The following is a 21,341-nucleotide window of genomic DNA, read 5'->3' on the forward strand; positions in this document are numbered from 1 at the left end:
TGAACAGTGGTTTCTTATATTTCAATTTACGACAGAGTTTTTTTCCTCTAAAAAGCAGATTATTCAATTCATGTGGCTAATATTCACTCCTGTTAAAATTTTATTGTTCTGCTTCAATTATGGTAATTCATTATGTCTGTTTCATTCACTCCTAGGAAGAAAATTTTGCTGTCTTCAGCTTAATTTGGCATGTAAATTGTCTGGGGAAGGTAGGAAATTCTTTTTGAACATTTCTAATGATCCACATTAGGGATTCTTAAGTAACCCAAAATATGGGAACAGTTGCTAAATATACATTTGAAGTGATCTACATTACAGCTGTTCAATGCTTACATGGCTACAATTTTCATTAATAAACACTGACATCACCAAGTAGATAAAAGCTTTTACTAAGGAAATAACCAAGTAGCAAAGTCTAGAAGTACTATGCCAGACTTCTTTAAAGCCTTGCTGAATATAAAAACTGGTCCCAGATAGGAACAGAGTTGCATACACTTATTAGGACAGAGTAAATAGACATCAAAGGATCATAAATACAAAAACAGAAAGAAGGCTGAGATGAGGAACTGAGGAGGGCTCGACAATGAGTATCCCACATTTTCTATAATGACTAATCAAAATTAAGAACATAAGTAGTAATGGAGCTCAAAATAGAAAAACTTACACCAAAGTAAAATAATGCTGAAGAAACTCAGCTTAACATTTTAAAAAAACTCACAATGTAAACTTTTGGGATACAGCCAAATGACAGACATTAGTGACAATTTACAAACTGTATGGTTATCATCACTGGGTAAAGGGGTGAGGAAATGATGGGGGGTTTGTGTAGCTTGAAGAAAATCTGAAGAGAGGAGAAGAAGAAAAGGGAAGTGAGGAAGAGATGGGCTACAGTGAAGAATCAAAGGCACTTATGATGGCAATAGAGTGAATCCAATAAAGATAGGTACCCAAGAGGTTTCAGATTAGGTTTGATATTTTGGAAGGTCACAAGATAACAAGGTGTTAGGAGAAAGAAATGAAAACTAATTATCAGTCAATTCTATAAACATTTACTGAGCACCAACTTCACGGCAAGCCCCATCTGAGAAGCTGAGGGAGAGGTCTTGGAGAAGTCTATAATCACTTGGCTTTCCTAACATTTAAAACATATTAATGATTTTTCTACTAAGTTCCACATGTTACAGTAGAATCTGACACAAAATCATAGTCGTAAACACAAATATCATAAACAGATGAGCAATTTAAGTGAATCTGTAAGTTTTCTATTTATAGAGGACATTTGATGGGATATTAAATCAGAGTAATTACTTTCAAATTAGTAAAACTGCATTTAATAACAACTCTCCAGAATGCTAAAAGTACCGTGCTGCTGCAAAATCACTTCAGTCGTGTCCGACTCTGTGCGACCCCATAGATGGCAGCCCACCAGACTCTGCCGTCCCTGGCATTCTCCAGGCAAGAACATTGGAGTGGGTTGCCATTTCCTTCTCCAATGCATGAAAGTGAAAAGTGAAAGTGAAGTCGCTCAGTTGTGTCCGACCCTTAGCGACCCCATGGACTGTAGCCTACCAGGCTCCTCCCCGTCCATGGAATTTTCCAGGCAAGAGTACTGGAGTGGGGTGCCATTGCCTTCTCCATAAAAGCACCATACATCATAGTTATAAGGAATTAGAATCAAAGTTAATCTTCCTATCAAATCTTAGAAAAGAATATTTCTGACAATAGTGAAACAGGAGACCTGGTAATCACTGTTGCTATTTATAATGATAGAACAAAACCCTATTGTACATATATATTCATAGGTATATAGCATATGGTCAATAAACTACAAAATTTCATTAATCTACTTTGTTTTAACAATATAAAAATCCTCTGGTGCTAAAAAATAAAACTTATGAGTCAGTAAATGAAACATAAAAATGTATCATAGGATTAACTAACATCTAAATAGGTCTCACATTCATTCTCAGTCCTATTACATTTCATCTTGTAAAATGAATTTCAGTGAGTTACAACAAAAGATTTTGACATACAAAATATCCAACTCATCAGTGAGGAAAACAACACAGAATGAAAAATGCTATGTTGGTACTCCAGAGCTGGAGAAATAGAAGCTAAAACTCTGACCTAAAGTCTATATTTACAGATACGAAATACAAAGGTAATGAAAAAGACAAAATAAGTAACAGAAAGAGGGCTGAAAGAAATAAAAAGAAGTCATTTGTCAGTGTACCTAAATGATATGAACCAAATGGGAGGAAGATAAAATTTTAAATGGCTTTGTAGGATCAACTACAAATAGAGTTTTCATTAAAATCCTGACTATTTTAGTGCAATGCAATAGTAGCTTTATGGCCCAACTCCTAGGTAACTATAATGAAATTGTGTGGTTTCAATAGCTTTCTATGTAAACTATTTGGTTGTTTTTGTATGTCCTTTATAAGATGAATTATATATCAATGGTTATGTCTGTGCATATACACATATAGTAGTGTGTATTTGAAGTTTTTAACATAACTTTCTCATTGACAATGGAAATATCACTTACTATTAATCCACAATGAATAACAATGCCACACTTTAGCCCCTGTGTCCCTTTTTGGTATATGTAATTGCAGTTAAAATTAAATTAGTTAAATTCTTGGGGCAGAAGTCAATCTAAGGGTTAAATGAATCACTGCCTCTTAAGTTTTAAGTAACTTCGCCACCTACTTATAAACTATTAACGACTCTCCCTAACCAAGTAATTTCATCTCTCACAAAAATGTAAGAAAAACAAGTACAATATTTTTACTTAAGAAATTTAAGATTTTAAAATAAAAATTACTGAAAGACAATTCTAAAACCAAAACCAAGAAGCTTTGACAGTTACTTTATACTTACTATGCTGCTTCTAATTCTTTTTTAAAAGATGGTTTTCAATTAAATGAATATTTTTTTAAAAGGCCCTAAGGTATGTGTCTACATTTTAATTTAAATATGATTGATGTCAAAGGACAACAGCATTCTCATCTTGTTTTTAAATTAGACTAATTGTTATGCTTTCATTTTTACTAGAGTTGAATGAATATCTACTAAAACCATGTTTTAAAATAAAAATATTCCCCAATCCTCCTTTAATACTAAATAATAGGTATTTCATCAAATTATTAACTTTATATTTCCTTACATTTTTAATACTCCTCAAAAAGTTGTTTTACATCATCTTTTTAAAATTTGGAGACTTTTAGTGTTTACTCAGCTCTTTGAACTGTCAACTGAATATATGATAAAATTTTACTATTATCATGTAGTTATGCAAGTTTACTGCTCTCAAATTAACCCTAGGTAATATATTTACAGAAATGGAAGGATTCATTAAATCCTTTGAATAAGCCATACTATAATAACTTTAAGATATCAGCATGTACCATAATAGCAAACTGTATTCAATTTAATCTATTCTCAAAACACTAGAAAATAAAAAATACTTCAAATTTTCTTGCTTATTCACTGCAACAATCTCCCTGAGGTTATTTAATGACATATAAAAATTAAACAGATATTTTCTTTTGTCAGACATCATACTTTATAGCATTTAACACAGTCTGAAAATAAGGAGACAAGCATTATTAACGCACATTTTAATTTATGTATGAATGGCTTTATATTTTTAGAGAAGTCATTCAACAGAATCTGAGGCTGTTTTGTTTGGCATTACATAAGAGCAAAAGGGAAAATATTTTTGTTTCCCCTTCTGTGCTAAAGAGCTGCATAGATGGGACTGAAAAAACACATTTCTGCGCACCCAGGGTTTCAGTGCGTAAGATAATGTTTTAATAATAAGAAATCTATACTAATACATTTCTGCAAAGCAACACAAACCAAAATATACTGAAAATAATTTCAACAAGTGGTATGTTACCTGGGTGGAGCTGGTGGCTACCGAGATGCAGTCAATAAAGCTGTGTCTTCGAGTGAAAAATGCAACTATCTGCTGCCAGCGTGAAGGTTCTGGCTCAGCTTGCAGTTCATCTGATGAGCCCTTTTTTGCCCAGTGTTTTTGCTTTGGGCCTACTGAGCCATGGCTAGAGCTAGTATTGCCTCCTCGACTGGCGCGAGAGTATAGAAGTGTGTTGTTCCCGAAAATGTAATTCATCTCTGCAGCCCTGCAGGTGGTTGCCAAGCAGTCTTACTTCTCTACCAGCTGCTGAGTGGTGAATGATCGGTAAAAACTGCAGCTAGAATTACAGCAGCATCACTTGTAGATCAGGGAAAATAAAAACCTTGAGAAAGGATGCTCATTTTCTCTGTAATTTCTTCCCATGAAAGAGCTTGCATCTTTCCTCTGTACCTGTTGTTAGCTGTATGATGGCTGAGTTTATATTTGTAGGCAAAAAAGATGGCATAAGGTGGATTTCTTTCTCATGATTATTTTTTCACCAGCGTCTGCAGGAACCAAAAGCTGTTCTTTTGTTAGCTGATAACTAGACGGACTGAAATCCAGGAAGTGAGCTCGATTAGCAGGTAAAGAAGGATGTTATAAACACTGGACTACTAAGACCCTTTGGGGCTGCCTGATTTAATGCACTGGGTGGAGAAACCCTGGATTACCAAGTTCAATCACAGTCTGAAGTAAAATCCAATGGCATCTTCACTGCTTAAATAAATTATAAATATGAACTGAATTTAAAAATACAAGAAGATTCTCTCTGCCAATACTTCTAATTGTTTAAAACAATTTTACTAAAGGAGTCTTTTCATTCAGATATAAATTTCTACATCGAGAAGGCACTTACATTAAACAGCACTAAGGTTTTAAAAGGTACCATCTACATTAAACTCTGAGGATCTAATGACACAGAGAAGTCCATTTGGAATGTAACCTGACCATTTTATGTAATATATTGGTCTTAAGTGCTTTGATTAACTGAGTTTGATGACAGAATAATTAGCAAAATAAGTATTTGGCTTCTGGTATTTCTGAGATAAAAAAAGCGTTGTTATCAGCATCATCCTTCTCAAATATGTTATAAACATTAAGATTATCAAGTTATGAATTTGTAAAAATACAAAAAGGTTAAATTTTTTATTTTATAGCCAATAAAACATTTTTTCTATAAAAATACTACATAAATAATAACACTGTTATTATCACAAAATAACACTGTTTGTTAAATAGATACTTTCTAACATCTAATATCTAGGTCTGTATTTCTCCACACAGCAGTCCACCTCAGAATCACCTAGGGTGCTTGCTAAAAAAAAAAAAAAATGCAGACTGGTATCCCCTCCCTATCAGAATTTTTTGGGGTATGGGAGATCTGAGAATTTTCACTTTTAAATAGCCCCTAAATAAGCACCCTCAAGTTGAGAACCAGAAACTCCTAAATCTGTCCGCTTAATACTGTGCTACATTAGTATATAACACAATATATTGCCATTATAAACAATATGTGAATAAAAATGCTACTTCAAAATTTACTAGTAGTTGAGTAATCCAATTTTAAAGTTGATATAACCGTATCATAATTCCCAACCTCAGCCATGAATATTTTTTTTCACATGCAGATCTACAAAATCTTGCTTACTTTTGCTTACCGGCACCAACTAAATGCAGCCTACTGGAATGTGGCATTGGCAAACCACAACCTCTAGGTCTACTACAAATCCTGATTTGGCAAGAAAAGATGCAAACACTGTCTCTATGATTCCACCTCTAAGATACAAACACATGCCCCAAAAGGGCTGAGAGTCATGTGGGACTGCTGGAAGTAATATGTTTTGTGATAGATTATAGCAAAGTTTGCTTTCTCCCAAGGACTCCACAAACAGTTGCTGGCAGTTTATGGCCATACACAGATTGGTCTTATCTATTTGGGGGTAGGGGAATAGAGCAAACACTAAGGGTAGACAAAGAACTAAGAATACTCTCTAAAGAAAAAAAACCCTAAAAATAAAAAATCTTACCATGGACCAGGTACTGATCAGTGTGGTTTACACAAAAGCTCTAGTAATTGGTTGTGGGCTCAGACAAGTGAGACTCTTTGTGACCACATGGACTATAGCCTGCCAGTCTCCTCTTGTCCATGGAATTTTTCAGGCAAGAATACTGGAGTGGATTGCCATTTTCTTTCTCCAGGGGATCTTCCCAATCTCCAGGGATTAAACTTGTGTCTCTTGTGTCTCCTGCCCTGGCAGGGAGATTCTTTACCACTAGCACCCCCTGGAAGCCCAATTAGTGTGGTTTATACAAATGCTCTAGTAATTGGTTTCGCCCCTAAATGTGTGTCTTGACCCATATATGATGGAAAACTAGGGTAGAAACCTACATTCTATATAGATTCTGTTACCCTGGATTGGTAAAGATGATATTGAAAACAAATGTTGAATGCAAATATCTTACCCAAGTTGAAAACAGTATCAACACACAGTCATTCATATACAATAATTTCTTATGCTAGGGAGCTTTTAATTGGGAACAATTAAAAACTAACAGAATATTCCATCCCATACACGGGATGAGAAATACTTCGCAATATATAAATTTCCTATGTAAATCCAATGACATTAAAAAAAATCTTTGAGACAGGTTTCTTCATGAAAATGTCCCATTACCTAGCTACAGAAATTTAGGGTCATCTCATCGATTGCCCACAGTCAACACCCGCACACAAAATCGTGTATGTACCTAACTCACAACTGGTTTCATACAATCTGATTGGGAAGCAGAAGGCACCCAAGTCCTCACTGATCTCTGCTTTAAAATAACCCAACCCATGTGGCAAAGCTGAAAGATACTCTATTCCATTAAAACAAAATTTTAATTATAGAATTTGAAAAGTCTATTTAAAATAGTATACTTTAAAAAATACCACACAATGTTTAAATCACCGAAGAGAACACTATTAAGATTTTAATATGATATATGAAGAATTAACATTTTATTTTTACAGTCAAATTCTCTACTACTGAGCTATACTCCACACCTAGTATTCTTTTTTCTGTATAGCTTAATCTTTCTTTTTCAATGAACAATAATATTATCTACAGCAGAACTCTAAACAAGAGGAGGACGCTTCCCACGTGGTATAGTGGTAAAGAATCCACCTCCCAACACAGGAAAGTTCGACCTCTGGGTTGGGAAAATCCCCTGGAGGAGGAAATGGCAACCCACTCCAGTATTCTTGCCTGGAAAATTCCATGGACGGAAGAGCCTAGAGGGCTCGTCCATAGCGTTGCAAAGGGTTGGAGATAACTGAGTGTGCACGCGCGCGCGTGCGCACACACCCACACATACACAATAGCAGAAAGCATAATTAAACAAAGTATATCCATTTAGTGGATTTTTACATACTTTAAATATGATCATGAAAAATTTATGACTATGAGAAATGTTTATTTTATAACATTATATATGGAAATAAAGACAGTTCAAAAATTTCTACAGGATAGGCCCTCAATTACTTATATACATTTTGAAACTTGCAAATAAACCCAGAAGACTTTAAGATATAGTAACAAAGGCACTGATTAAACAATCTTGGTGAAAATATTTTAAAGGTTGAAGGATGAGAGGAAAAACAATACTGAACCTCTGAAATACTAGAAAAAAAATTACTAAGTAACCACAAAGTCAACAATACTATAAATGCAACATAACATTTTCCTACCTTTTTATCTTTATAATATGGCTTACTAAATTTTAAAACATGTAGCTGTGCTAAGTTAAGAAAAGATTAAACTAAGAAGTTTAATAACATAGATTTGTTATTTACCTGATCATTTATACACAAATTCCTTTTGTATGAGCGCCATCTAGTGGTCATATTGTATGCAAACTGTGTGCTCAACTTAGTACATGAGTCATCCAAGAAAGATAAAATTCAACAGTATTTTAAGATGCTCTGGAGTTGTGAAAACAAAGTTGATTTCAAAAAGTACTCAGTATGTATTCAAAGTGGGAAAGATTCTATTCCTGTAGCCTTTAGTTCCAAAGCCACATGTTTGCTTATATCCATTCTTCTGCTACCCCTGTTTCTCACAGTATTAAAAAAACTACTAACTGCTGCTGGATTAAATGCTTCCAGGCTAGAAGATAGACTTATTTAAAGTAATTATCTGTTCACATACCTGGTTCTGTCTTCAGTTTCAAGTCCCTCAACTACATTTACTTTGCACATAAAAAATAATTTTCCTTGTCACCGAAGACAAAGTCAAAACACGAACTCTTATTTATCCAATGTCCATTGTAACATCTTATACTAAGCCATCGCACCCTTGTCACTCCTTCTAGATTCAAATCTATTTTGAAAAAGGCTGAGATTTTACTTGTTCAATTTACAGTTCTGGCCATTTTTCCTAATTCTTAGATCATTTTCAGTTAAAGAATCTTAAACATTGTTTTTATCATATCTATCATATGACTATGTTTAGAACTATTTAAAATCTAACCTTAAAGATTCTCATATACCTCAGAAATCTACCCACTATGTCCGTATCCTTTGGGTTAGGATTTTTCAACATTATGTCGCCAACTTCTTTCTTGAAACTGTTTAGCACTGGCAAGAAACTTCCCTTTTAGAGTCCTAAATCACAACTACTTTTAAAAAATAATCAATTTTTTTTGGCCACACCTAATGGCATCTTTAGTTCCCCAAGCAGGGATTAAACCAGTGCCACCTGCAGTACAAGCACAGTCTAAACCACTGGACTGCCAGGGAAGTCCAAATCATGCTTTTATGTTTTATGCTAATAACAGAATTAAGTACCTTTCAATCACTATCTTATTTCATTCATTACTTCAGTAAAGAGACTCAGCATTAACACTACAACACCTTGATAGATTATTTTACAGCATGTTTCATGGTGGCAAAACCTTCATAGGGCCACTCATAAGCTCAGGATCAAGGTCTTTCTTACTTTGTCCTCATTTCCTAACAACCATCCTAAACATCAGCTACAGTTCATGAACTTCTCTGCATTTTTACAGTTTCCTCAGACAATCACCCTCCCACTGTATTTATTTTCTCCAGTAACTGTCTTCTCTGAATTGACATCTTGTACACATCCTTCAGTACTTGTCCAAATGTCAACTTTCTTTTTTAGAATACTTCAAGAATTTAATTTCTCTCTTTTTCATGTTACATCATACCATGTTATAATATCTCCCCATAAAAAATAACCAATCATTGAAGTTTAACAAACTTATCAGCACAGATGTTTAATAAGTGCTAAATGTATGTTATTTAATAAATAAAACTAATATTCTAACAGTTGATTTTTAAAGCAATCATCTATTAATCTTATTTTTCTATTAACATTCATAAGAATTGTGAACAACAAAAGTAGTGTCTAATTTACATTCTACTCAGCAAATCACTACTATTCGAAGGTAACTTTTCAAATTAAAAAAATAATAATCCACATACAGCCATGAAATTAAAAAAACGCTTACTCCTTGGAAGGAAAGTTATGACCAACCTAGATAGTATATTCAAAAGCAGAGACATTACTTTGCCAACAAAGGTCCGTCTAGTCAAGGCTATGCTTTTCCCAGTGGTCATGTATGGATGTGAGAGTTGGACTGTGAAGAAAGCTGAGCGCCAAAGAATTGATGCTTTTGAACTGTGGTGTTGGTGAAGACTCTTGAGAGTCCCTTGGACTGCAAGGAGATCCAACCAGTCCATTCTGAAGGAGATCAGCCCTGGGATTTCTTTGGAAGGGAAATGATGCTAAAGCTGAAACTCCAGTACTTTGGCCACCTCATGCGAAGAGTTGACTCACTGGAAAGGACTCTGATGCTGGGAGGGATTGGGGGCAGGAGGAGAAGGGGACGACAGAGATGAGATGGCTGGATGACATCACTGACTCGATGGATGAGTCTGAGTGAACTCCGGGAGTTGGTGATGGACAGGGAGGCCTGGCGTGCTGCAATTCATGGGGTCGCAAAGAGTAGGACACAACTGAACGACTGAACTGAACTGAACTTTATGTATAGTACAGTGTTACTTGCTTCATTCCAACCACAATACTATAAAAGTTGCGAAGCTCTTTATATTAGCTTTAAAAAAAAAAAAAAAGACTGCTAATCTGGTAATCTTATATATATTTTAAATAAAACATACTTCATTATTAAGCTTCCTAAAACATTTGCAGCTATTTGTAAAAATTTTTAAAAATTAAAACTTGCCTTATGTCAAAATAAGGCTGCTTTTTAAAAATTTGGTTTTCTAACACAAAGTAACCTCCATTTTGCTATTATACTACTCCAGTTCTATGCTCCCTTCTCAAATTTTAATCTATGCATGAGACAGGAGAAGCAGGAAGAAATACCCCAAGTGGCACAGTTTTAATAATTCTTAAATTACAAATGTATCAGAAAATAGTCTCTCAAAAATCCAGTCTATATTTCTGACCCAATAATTTGACTTCTGGAAAACCATTCGAAGAAAACAACCTAAACATACTTTACATGCCCCATGATGATTCATTGCAGCCTTCTTTATGAAAGCTAGTAAAAATGGAAATAACAAATAGTGAACACCAGAAGTGTTCATCAAATCAAAGTACAAATATACTATGTAATATTATGTATCAGGTTTAAAAAAAAATTTAACATGAGAAAATGTGTAAAACAAGTTTATAATAGGAAAAAAAAACTGTCTTAAAAACAGTAAGATGTAAAGTATGACTTAGAAACAGGTGAAAGAGAAGTTAGGTAATTTCTTCTAATGGTAAAGAAAATCCTTATCAGTTCCCAGATATAAATCAAGAGAGCCAGCAAGAAAAACGGAGAATACAATGATGATATCCAATTTCTCTACCTAACTGCACCAGAAGTTTATCTATAATATTTCAGAGACTGATGCTGTTAATATCTTATACAAGAAAACAAAATGAGAAACAGCAAGATAATGGCATACAAGGACTGATAAATTCAGCTGCTTTCCAATGAGACCAGCTGAATTATTACCATAGTACACTAAGGTGCTTTGAGGCTAGTATTTTATTGATTTTAACCAAAATTTGTCAAAGATTTGCATACCAATACTCAAACTGCCACTTCACTATGGCAATAGTGTAACACCAGCAAACTGTAAGACGTAAGCCAATTTCAGAAAAGATAAAATACAAAAAAGGTGTGGTTTATAACTAATAGTAAAGGAAAATTTAAGCTCCATAACATACTTCTTTAAATAAACCTCTGTCAACCTTTTGATACTGTTCATGGTGTTCTCAAGGCAAGAATACTGAAGCGGTTTGCCATTCCCTTCTCCAGTGGACCACATTTTGTCAGAACTCTCCACCCTGGCCTGTCCATCTTGGGTGGCCCTACACACAGCATGGCTGTGTGGACAAGGCTGTCCATTGAGTTGGACAAGGCTGTGGTCCATGTGATCAGTTTGGTTAGTTTTGTGGTTGTGATTGTGGTTTTCATTCTGTCTGCCCTCTGATGAATAAGGATAAGAGGTTTATGGAAGCTTCCTGATGGGAGATATTGACTGTGGGGAAAACCGGATCTTGTTCTGATTACTTTGCTGACAAAAGTTTTTCTAGTCAAAGCTATGGTTTTTCCAGTAGTCGTATGGATGTGACAGCTGGACCATAAAGAAAGCAGAGTCCCAAAGAATTAATGCTTTTAAACTGGGGTGTTGGATTCTTGAAAGTCCCTTGGACAACAAGGAGATACAATAGTCAATCCTAAAAGGAAATCAACACTGAATATTCATTGGAAGGACTGCTGCTGAAGCTGAAGCTTTGACACTTTGGCCACCTGATATGAAGAACTGACTCACTGGAAAAGACCTGATGCTGGGAAAGACTGAAAGCAGGAGGAGAAGGGGATGACAGAGGATGAAATGGTTGGATGGCATCACCGATTCGATGGACATGAGTTTAAGCAAGCTCCGGGAGTTGGTGATGGACAGGGAGGCCTGGCGCGCTGCAGTCCATGGGGTCGCAAAGAGTCAGACACAACTAAGCAACTGAACTGAACTGTCAAACTTGTCTTTAAAAAGCCCGGGAAGGGGGAAAATGCGATGAGAGATATAATCCTTTATCATTTAATAATTAACTGCAATGGACAAAAGCATTTTTAAAGCAGATACCAAAAGAATATGGCAAAACTGACTTAGTTCTCTTATGGTAAGAAAATCAGGAGAAAAGGAGTCAAATTAAGGAAGCAAGCGTAAGAAAATCTTTAAAAAGTAATAACATTTTCTCTTTCAATAACTGGAAATACTTAGTCTCACTGCAGAGTGAGGATTAAATTAAGAGATGTCAGAAATTTACTTTAAAATACTTCAAGACAGACAGTAAAGATGTGTATGGTGGTTCAGTTAAGCTAGGTTCGAGAGCAGTGTTTCTCAACAGTAGCTATCAGAACACACCTAGAGAACTGTTGTAACTCTCCAAAGCTAGACTCTATCCCAGAACAATTAAATCATAATCTCTGAGATATAAATTTTAAAACTTTTTAAAGTGATTTCAATGTTCAGCCACAGCTGAGAACCATTACTTTACGGACAGTCAGTTGTCCTAATCAAGAATTCACATTCCTAGACCAGTCAGCTAACATTTAAGTATAAAGTAAATGGCTACTGTAGGAATTTTGTTATATCAATCTTTGATCAACACCAAAAGCTCCCCAAATATAATGAATGAAGTGGGTGGGCTTTCACTGCTGAAATTCATTATACTTCATTTATATGGACTGGCTGAATTAAAGATGCAATCCACTCATGTACAGGGAAAGAAAAGTCTCTGAAGAGGCTTAGAGCCTTAGGGATAGCACCTTAGGTTTAATCCCCAAGCTGTCTAGAAATTCTATTTAACAAAATCTTGGTCTCTGGAATATTGTTTTATTTGCCGAGAGTGAGCATTTTTTGCAACAACAGAAAGTTGAGGCTTCATCATAATTAAAGAGGCTAAGGACTTCCCTGGAGGTCCAGTGGCTAAGACTCTGCGCTTCCACTGCAGGGGAACTGGGTTCAATCCCTGGTCAGGGAACTAGATCCCACACGCCACAACTAAGATGCAGCCCAGCCAAATAAATAAATAAAAAAATTTTAAAGAAGCTATATATAACACTTTATGCTACCTGGCTCATTATCTGTTTAAATGTCTGCTTATATGAGAATCTGCATACCTACAGAAGTAACTACCAAACACCTACAAAAAAACTGAGAGCTTGAGTGTGTGCAAACTGACTTTGGACAATTTTTAACAATTATAACCACCAAAAATCCAAAATATTAGAAACAAGAATCATACATACCTGGGAGGGATTTTCAACTGAAGAGATAGGTTTTATTAATTCAGCCAAGAGAAAATAGGCATAGGCTGATAAGAACAGCATAGAAAGCAGGAAGGAGTGCTTCAAATTTGTCTTCTAAGGTTCTTTTGTTGTTCAAAATGAGAGTGAATTTATTGTTTAAATTTCTGTAAGTGAAACATGTATATTAAAGCTTCTAAATCAATTTCTAGAATGACCATTAAAGGAAAAGAAACAGAACAACTTCCAAGCTAGTACGAAGGAAAAGAGATGAAAAAATAAAATTGAAAGGAACACATGAAGGGACTTCCCAGATGGTGCAGTGGTAAGGAATCCACCTGCCAGTGAAAGAGACACAGGAGATGGGTTCAATCCCTGGGTTGGGAAGATTCCCTGGAGTAGGAAATGGCAACCTACTCCAGTATTCTTGCCTGGAAAATTCCATGGACAGAGGAGACTGGCTGACTACAGTCCGTAAGGTTGCAAAGAGTCAGACATGACTGAGCATGTATGCAATGCAATTAAAATACTTTTAAACAACTCATGGGGCAAAGAAAAATCACAATGGAAATAAAAAGCTTGAATGATGATAAACACTGCATATTAAACCTGTAGGTTACAGACAAAGTGCTATTTAAAGGAAAATTTACAAATTCAAATAGCATTATAAAAAGCTGATAACGTAATAAGCAACCAAACTGAGAAGCTAGGGGGAAAAAATATATCAAACAGAATAAACTCATGAAAAGTAGGAAAAAATAAAACAATACTGGTAAGAGGAGAAAGGGAAAAAAAATAGAAGGAAAACTGTCTCTGTCACTAATAGCCAACTGATTTTTTTCCCCCTGTGTACTTTACTTTCATTTATCCTTCCAGGGGAAGATCAGACTGCCTCTGCCAAACACAATCTTTGACTGATATGGAGGCTATCCACACATTTATATATGTACATAAGCATGTGCGTGTGTGTATATATATATGTATATGTGTATATGAAATGGGGCGGGTGTGGCAGCACATGGGAGAGGAGCACAGGAGAAGATTTCTTTTAAAAGACATGTTCTTATTTACTTATTTAGGTATACAGTTGATCTACAATGTTGTATTAATTACTGCTGTACAACAAAGTGATTCAGTTATAAATATATACATTTTTTTCATATATACATTTTTGATACTCTTTCCATTATGGTTTACCCTAGGATACTGAATATAGTTCTCTGTGCTATACAGTAGGACCTTTTTGTTTATCCATTCTACATATAAAAGCTTTCATCTCCTAGTCCCAACCTTCCAATCCATCCCTCCTCCAACCCCCTTCCCTTGGCAACCATCAGTCTGTTTTCTAGTAAAAGACATGGTTCTCTGAAAGTGACCCTTCTTTGGCAAGAATAATCAAGGGGGGAAAAAGGCATAAATCAATACTAGGAATGAAAAAGGGGCTACACCTAAATATGCTGTAGACATTTTAAAAAAATAGGATGTTGAAAATATTTCAAAGTAAATATGATATGGACAAATACCTAGAAAAACGATTAATTAAAAATCTTAGTGATACTATATAATCATTAAACTTTTAAACCAGTAATATGAATTCATCCCTCAAAGAGAATTATAAAATCCACTTTAAGGTTTACTAGTAGGAAATGATTCTTATATAAAATACATACAACTAACAAAGGATTAGAATCCAGAATACATAGTGAACTTGTACAAATCAGTAAAAAGAAATATCCAATACAAAAATGAAAAAAATTCTTGAGAAAGTATGTCACAGAATAGGAAATCTAAATGATCAGTATTATCAGTGCAATAAAAACTAAAGTCACAGTAAGATGCTACCTCAAATCCAAAACAGCTGGATATTTTTTGAAAAACAAAACAAAACAAAACAAAACTGAGACTATAGATCAATTAAAACTGTTACATACTGCTGTTGAAAATATAAATTATACAACCAGTTGGAAAAATAAATCTGGTGTTATCCGTAAAGATGTTATATATAACCTACAATTTTAACCATATTTTTAACACTAGTAATAATCTGAAAATAACAGCCATCAAAAGTAAGGTAAATTATAGTATATTCATAAAAAAGAAAACTCTAGGGCAATGAAAATAATGAATTTTGAGAATATAATGTTGAGCAAAAAATGCAAGTTGAAATTACACATAGTATAATTCCAATTATATAAAACAAAAACAGGCCAAAGAAACAATATACTGATTAGAAATCTGAACACGTGAAACCAGGACTGTGGTTACTTCTGAGGGGAGAAACAAGGGGATGGTGTCAGGTAAAGCCACATGTTGGACTCTAAGATACTGTTAAGCTCTTTTTCTAAACCTACTAACTTATTTTTTTACAAGTTTAAAAATATTTCATTGTGGGTATTTGAAATATAATACCTATTTCCTTCATGAGAATTCTTAGGCTTCAAGATCGTATCAATGAATAAAATTTCTTTATAAAATACAGTTTTAAAATATCTTTAGAATGCTAATAAATAACATGAAATTTCTTACAGCTATAAAAACCAGAAACAACTAAGGTCGGAAAATCATACATTAAAGAACATTTCTAAGCATTAATAACAAAAGTAACAAATAATTCATAGCAACAAAATTAAGTTATTATCTTACCTTTACTGGTGAAATATGAGAGTGAGAAACAAATCCATGGACATTTTCAATTTCTGACAGGTTCTTCTCTGAGACATGAACCAATTCCGGACCTATCACCTCATTAGTGATTTGTGGAGAAATGTGTTCTTGAGGGGGTGTATCTTCATCCTGATACCGGTATTTCTGTAAAACACAAAATATTATTAAATATGAGAAAGCTCTGAAAAGTAACATGAATTCGATTCAAATCATGATTTTCATAACTACCCAAATAATAATATTTAGCTACATGAAAAGTGTATTTTATGATTTAATAGTAAGTCTGAGAGACATGGTTCTCCATTTTAAAGTCATGCCAATATTTTAATAAAGTTATCTGATTATTAAAAATAATTGACAATCTGGGAAGATGGCAGAGTAAGAAACACCAGAAATCTGTCGCTCCCACCTAAGTAACGGCTGTACAGGCATAATCCGTCTAACATAATTTTGCAAATCTTGAGTCTGCTGAAGGCTTGCAACATCAGGGGAAAACTTGAATGTATATTGTGTTTAATTTGGATCAGTTTTACCACCTCTGTTCAACATGGTACTGGAAGATGTAGCCAGAACAATAAGGCAAGAAGAAGAAATAAAAGGCATCAAATTGGAAAGGAAGAAGCAGTATTATCTCTGCCTTCTATGAATAAAGACTCAGCAAAAAAGCTGTCAGAACTACTGAATACAGCAAAGCAATGGGACACTGCTTTGTATCCTACAAAAGTCGACACACAAAAATCAGCTGCATTTCTATTAACAATCGGTTGTAGTTGTATATACATACAATCTGAAAACTACGAAGACAATTCTATTTACAATAGCATTAAAAAAAACAGGAATGGACTCAACCAACAAGATCAAAGACTTGGGCCATGAAAACTACAAAATATTGATAAGCAAAATTAAAGACAACATAAATAATTGGAAACACATCCTGTATTCATAGGTTGAAGATTTAATATTGGTAAGATGTCAATAGTACTTAGAGCAATACTGCAAATTTAATCCAATTCCTATCAAAACCCCAATGACATTTTTTTTAGAAATTTAAAAACCCATCCTAAAATTCATTTGGATCTAAAGGGATTCAAATAGCCAAAATAACCATGAAAAAAAAGACCAAAGCTGAAAGGCTCACTCTTTCTCATTTCAAAACTTACTACAAAGTCACAGTAATCAAAACAGTTTGTTATTGCATGAAGACAGACATATGGACCAATGGAATGAAGCAGAATTCAGAAAAAGACCCTCACACACACAAATTATTTTTCACAGGGGTGCCAAGACCATCCAGTAGGAAAAGACATTCTTTTCAACAAATGGTGCTGCAAAAAATCACATACTGACACATAAAAGGATGAAGTTGGACCCTTACGAAATACTATACACAAAAATTAACTAAAGGTGGATTGAGGGCATAAATGTAAGACTTAAAAGAACAAAACTGTTAGAGGAAAAAACCTTAAGATATTGCATTTGGCTATGACACCAAAGGCAGAAGTAACAAAAGAGAAAAACAGATGAATTTTATTTCATAAAATTGACAAACTTTTGTGCATCAAATGACTCTATCCAGAGAGTAAAAAGAAATGGGAGAAAATATTTACAAATCATATATCTGATAAGGGATTAATGTCCAGAATATACAGAAAACTTCTAAAATTCAACAAAAACAAACAACTAAATTAAAAAATGGGCAAAGAACTCCAAAAAAGATATACAAAGAGCCAGTAAGCACATGAAAAGATGCTCAACATTACTATCATTAGAGAAATGCAAATCAAAACTATGAGGTACCACCTGACAATTATTGGAATGGCTACTACTAAAAAACAGCCAAGGTACTACTGTATAGCACAGAGAAATATATGAAATACATTTAATATTCTATGACAAACCATAATGGAAAAGAATGAAAAGAATATATGTATCTATATATATAAGAAAGGATGTATATTTGTAACTGAATCACTTTGCTGTATAGCAGTAATTAACACAACATTGTAAATCAACTATAGTTCAGTGAAAGAATTATTTTTTAAAAAAGACTGGTTAAAAAAAAACCCAGAAAACAAACATTGGTAAGGATGTAGAGAAATCAGAATGCTTTGCACTACTGGTAGAAATGTAAAACGGTATAGCCACCATAGAAAAGAGTATGGTGGTTCCTAAAAAAATTGAAAATATGATTACCATATGACCCAAGAATTCCAATTCTGAGCATATAACCAAAAGAACTGAAAACACAGTCTTGAAGAGAGAGTTCTACACCAGTGTTCATAGTAGCATTACTCACAGTAATTAAAACATGGAAGAAACCCAAGGATCTACCAATGGATGGATGGATAAGCAAAATGAGGTATATATACACAATGGACAGAGGAGCCTGGTGGGCTGCAGTCCATGGGGTCGCGAAGACTCAGACACGACTGAGCAACTTCACTTTCACTTTTCACTTTCATGCATTGGAGAGGGAAATGGCAACCGACCCCAGTGTTCTTGCCTGGAGAATCCCAGGGACTGGGGAGCCTGATGGGCTGCTGTCTATGGGGTCGCACAGAGTCGGACACGACTGAAGCGACTTAGTAGTAGTAGTAGTATACACAATGGAATATTATTCAGCCCTAATGAAGGAAATTCTGTAATATGTTACAACATGGATGAACCTTGTAGACATTATGCTAGTGAAATAAGCCAGTCACAAAAAGACAAATACTTTATGACCCCACTTACATGAGGTACTTAGAGTGGTCAAAATCATAAAGACAGAAAGTAGAATGGTGGTTGTCATGGGCTGGCAGGAGGAGAAAATTCTGAGTTACTGTTCAACAGGCACAGAATTTCAGTTTTACTAGATTAAAAGTTATGGGAATGGAAAGTGGTTATGGTTGTTCAACAATGTAGACGCATTTAATACCATTGAACTGCAAACTCAAAAATGGTTAAGGTGGTAAATTTCATCTTATATGTATTTTTACCATAATAAAAAATAAGTACAAATAAGACTTCAAAGCTAGGTGAAAAAGAAACCTGAACATTGATTTGTCCATTTTTTTTTACCCAACGTTAGCTGAACACTGTATCACTAAAGATATATTTAAGTGAAGTCAACATACAAAGCCAAAGTCAGCTAATTTAGTCTGGTCTTCTTATCCAATTAACTTGTACAAAAAAAAAGAAAAAAGAAAAAACTCAGCCTTTTCAAATTCTAACAAAATTATTTATTAGATAACCATACTTTTAATTATAAAAAAATCTTTGCCTCTTTCTCTCTCTCTCATGTGTACATGCACACATTCTATTTTTAAAAGATTAACGTAATTTTAAGAAAACCAAATCTACTTCATACCATACACAGCAGTAAAAGAAATCATAATTATAGGAATGGGTAGAAAACAAAAGTGCATGTTTTTCATCCCAGGCTGGGAATCTGTAAACACATACACAAAATCAGGAGAAACTTAGCTACCCATCCCCAAATTAAACACACATATAAAGAAATCACAAACAAGGCACAAAAGAAAACAAATGTTTAAAACAACAAACAGGATTATTATTAGCCCTATAGGCTGGCTCTTATAAATCACTGGGGCAAGAATATAAGTCAACAAACATAATAAAGGGATACTCCCAAAAGACATACAATTGGGTCTGTAAACTTAAAGGAAAACATGCTCATCTTTTTTAGGAAGTAAAAATTACAATGCCAAGATTCAGAGAAATGGGCTTCCGGGTAGAGGTCTTTTCCTGGTGGACAATCTGGTAAAATGTTTTAAAAGTCCTGAAAATATTTCTACTTCTCTAGCAATTATACTTGCAGGAATTACTCTTAGAAGAAATAGCACTAGTGAGGAATATAAATATTTGTGGTATACTGACAAACATATATACTGTAAAATATATTTTTAAAAACTTAATTATGAATTTCACCACTGGAAGTTGCTACACAACTTCCAGCATCACTTTTTAAACTATATCCTTCTGTGAAAAGGTACAATTACACAGAAAACAACCACCATCAACAAAAGAAATCAACATCAGCCAGTTTATTTAACAGGATATAAGAAATCTATTTTTACATGTAGACGTCAATTATTTTCAAAACTCCTGAAAAGAATTTACCATCTTTATCCTGAGTAAGATTAAAGTTAACGCAGACATACTTACAAAACTTAACAGTTTATATGCTCAAATGAACTGACAAACAACTAATCTCAAAAATATACAAGCAACTTATGCAGCTCAATTCCAGAAAAATAAACGACCCAATCAAAAAATGGGCCAAAGAACTAAATAGACATTTCTCCAAAGAAGACATACGGATGGCTAACAAACACATGAAAAGATGCTCAACATCACTCATTATTAGAGAAATGCAAATCAAAACCACAATGAGGTACCACTTCACACCAGTCAGAATGTCTGCGATCCAAAAGTCTGCAAGCAATAAATGCTGGAGAGGGTGTGGAGAAAAGGGAACCCTCCTACACTGTTGGTGGGAATGCAAACTAGTACAGCCACTTTGGAGAACAGTGTGGAGATTCCTTAAAAAATTGCAAATAGAACTACCTTATGACCCAGCAATCCCACTGCTGGGCATACACACTGAGGAAACCAGAATTGAAAGAGACACATGTACCCCAATGTTCATCACAGCACTGTTTATAATAGCCAGGACATGGAAACAACCTAGATGTCCGTCAGCAGATGAATGGATAAGAAAGCTGTGGTACATATACACAATGGAGTATTACTCAGCCGTTAAAAAGAATTCATTTGAATCAGTTCTGATGAGATGGATGAAACTGGAGCCGATTATACAGAGTGAAGTAAGCCAGAAAGAAAAACACCAATACGGTATACTAACACATATATATGGAATTTAGAAAGATGGCAATGACGACCCTGTATGCAAGACAGCAAAAAAGACACAGATGTGTATAACGGACTTTTGGACTCAGAGGGAGAGGGAATGGGTGGGATGATTTGGGAGAATGGCATTGTAACATGTATACTATCATGTAAGAATCGAATCGCCAGTCTATGTCCGACGCAGGATACAGCATGCTTGGGGCTGGTACATGGTGATGACCCAGAGAGATGTTATGGGGAGGGAGGTGGGAGGGGGGTTCATGTTTGGAAACGCATATACACCCGTGGTGGATTCATGTCAATGTATGGCAAAACCTATACAGTATTGTAAAGTAAAATAAAGTAAAAATATAAATTAAAAAAAAAAACAGTTTATATGCTCAAATGAGTGAAAGGAAAATTTAAACATTTCTATACCTTAACAATAGATACACTATAAGGAAGGATACTCCACAACTTAGTTTAGGGAGAAATACATGCAGAAGGATATTCACTATAGATTAGTTTGAAATAAAGAAAAATTGGAAATAAGCTCCTTATCATTAATATG

General features: G+C 34.6%; 1 protein-coding gene across 9 annotated transcripts in view; it reads right to left on the reverse strand.

Annotated features, from left to right (window-relative positions):
- Nucleotides 1-21,341, reverse strand: part of DLG1 (discs large MAGUK scaffold protein 1) — a 266,358-nt gene that overhangs the window by 153,294 nt on the left and 91,723 nt on the right. For 7 of the 9 annotated variants that reach the window (XM_013963634.2, XM_013963625.2, XM_013963629.2 and 4 more), the window contains exon 5: nt 15,899-16,063. In XM_013963634.2, coding sequence (XP_013819088.1) covers nt 15,899-16,063 — 165 coding nt within the window. Of the gene's footprint in view, nt 1-3,904; nt 4,594-15,898; nt 16,064-21,341 lie in introns of those variants that run through there. The other 2 variants (XM_018046434.1, XM_018046439.1) reach the window with 2 other exon arrangements.

Source organism: Capra hircus, chromosome 1, assembly GCF_001704415.2.
Source record: "Capra hircus breed San Clemente chromosome 1, ASM170441v1, whole genome shotgun sequence".
In the NCBI taxonomy this organism is placed as follows: Eukaryota; Metazoa; Chordata; class Mammalia; order Artiodactyla; family Bovidae; genus Capra; species Capra hircus.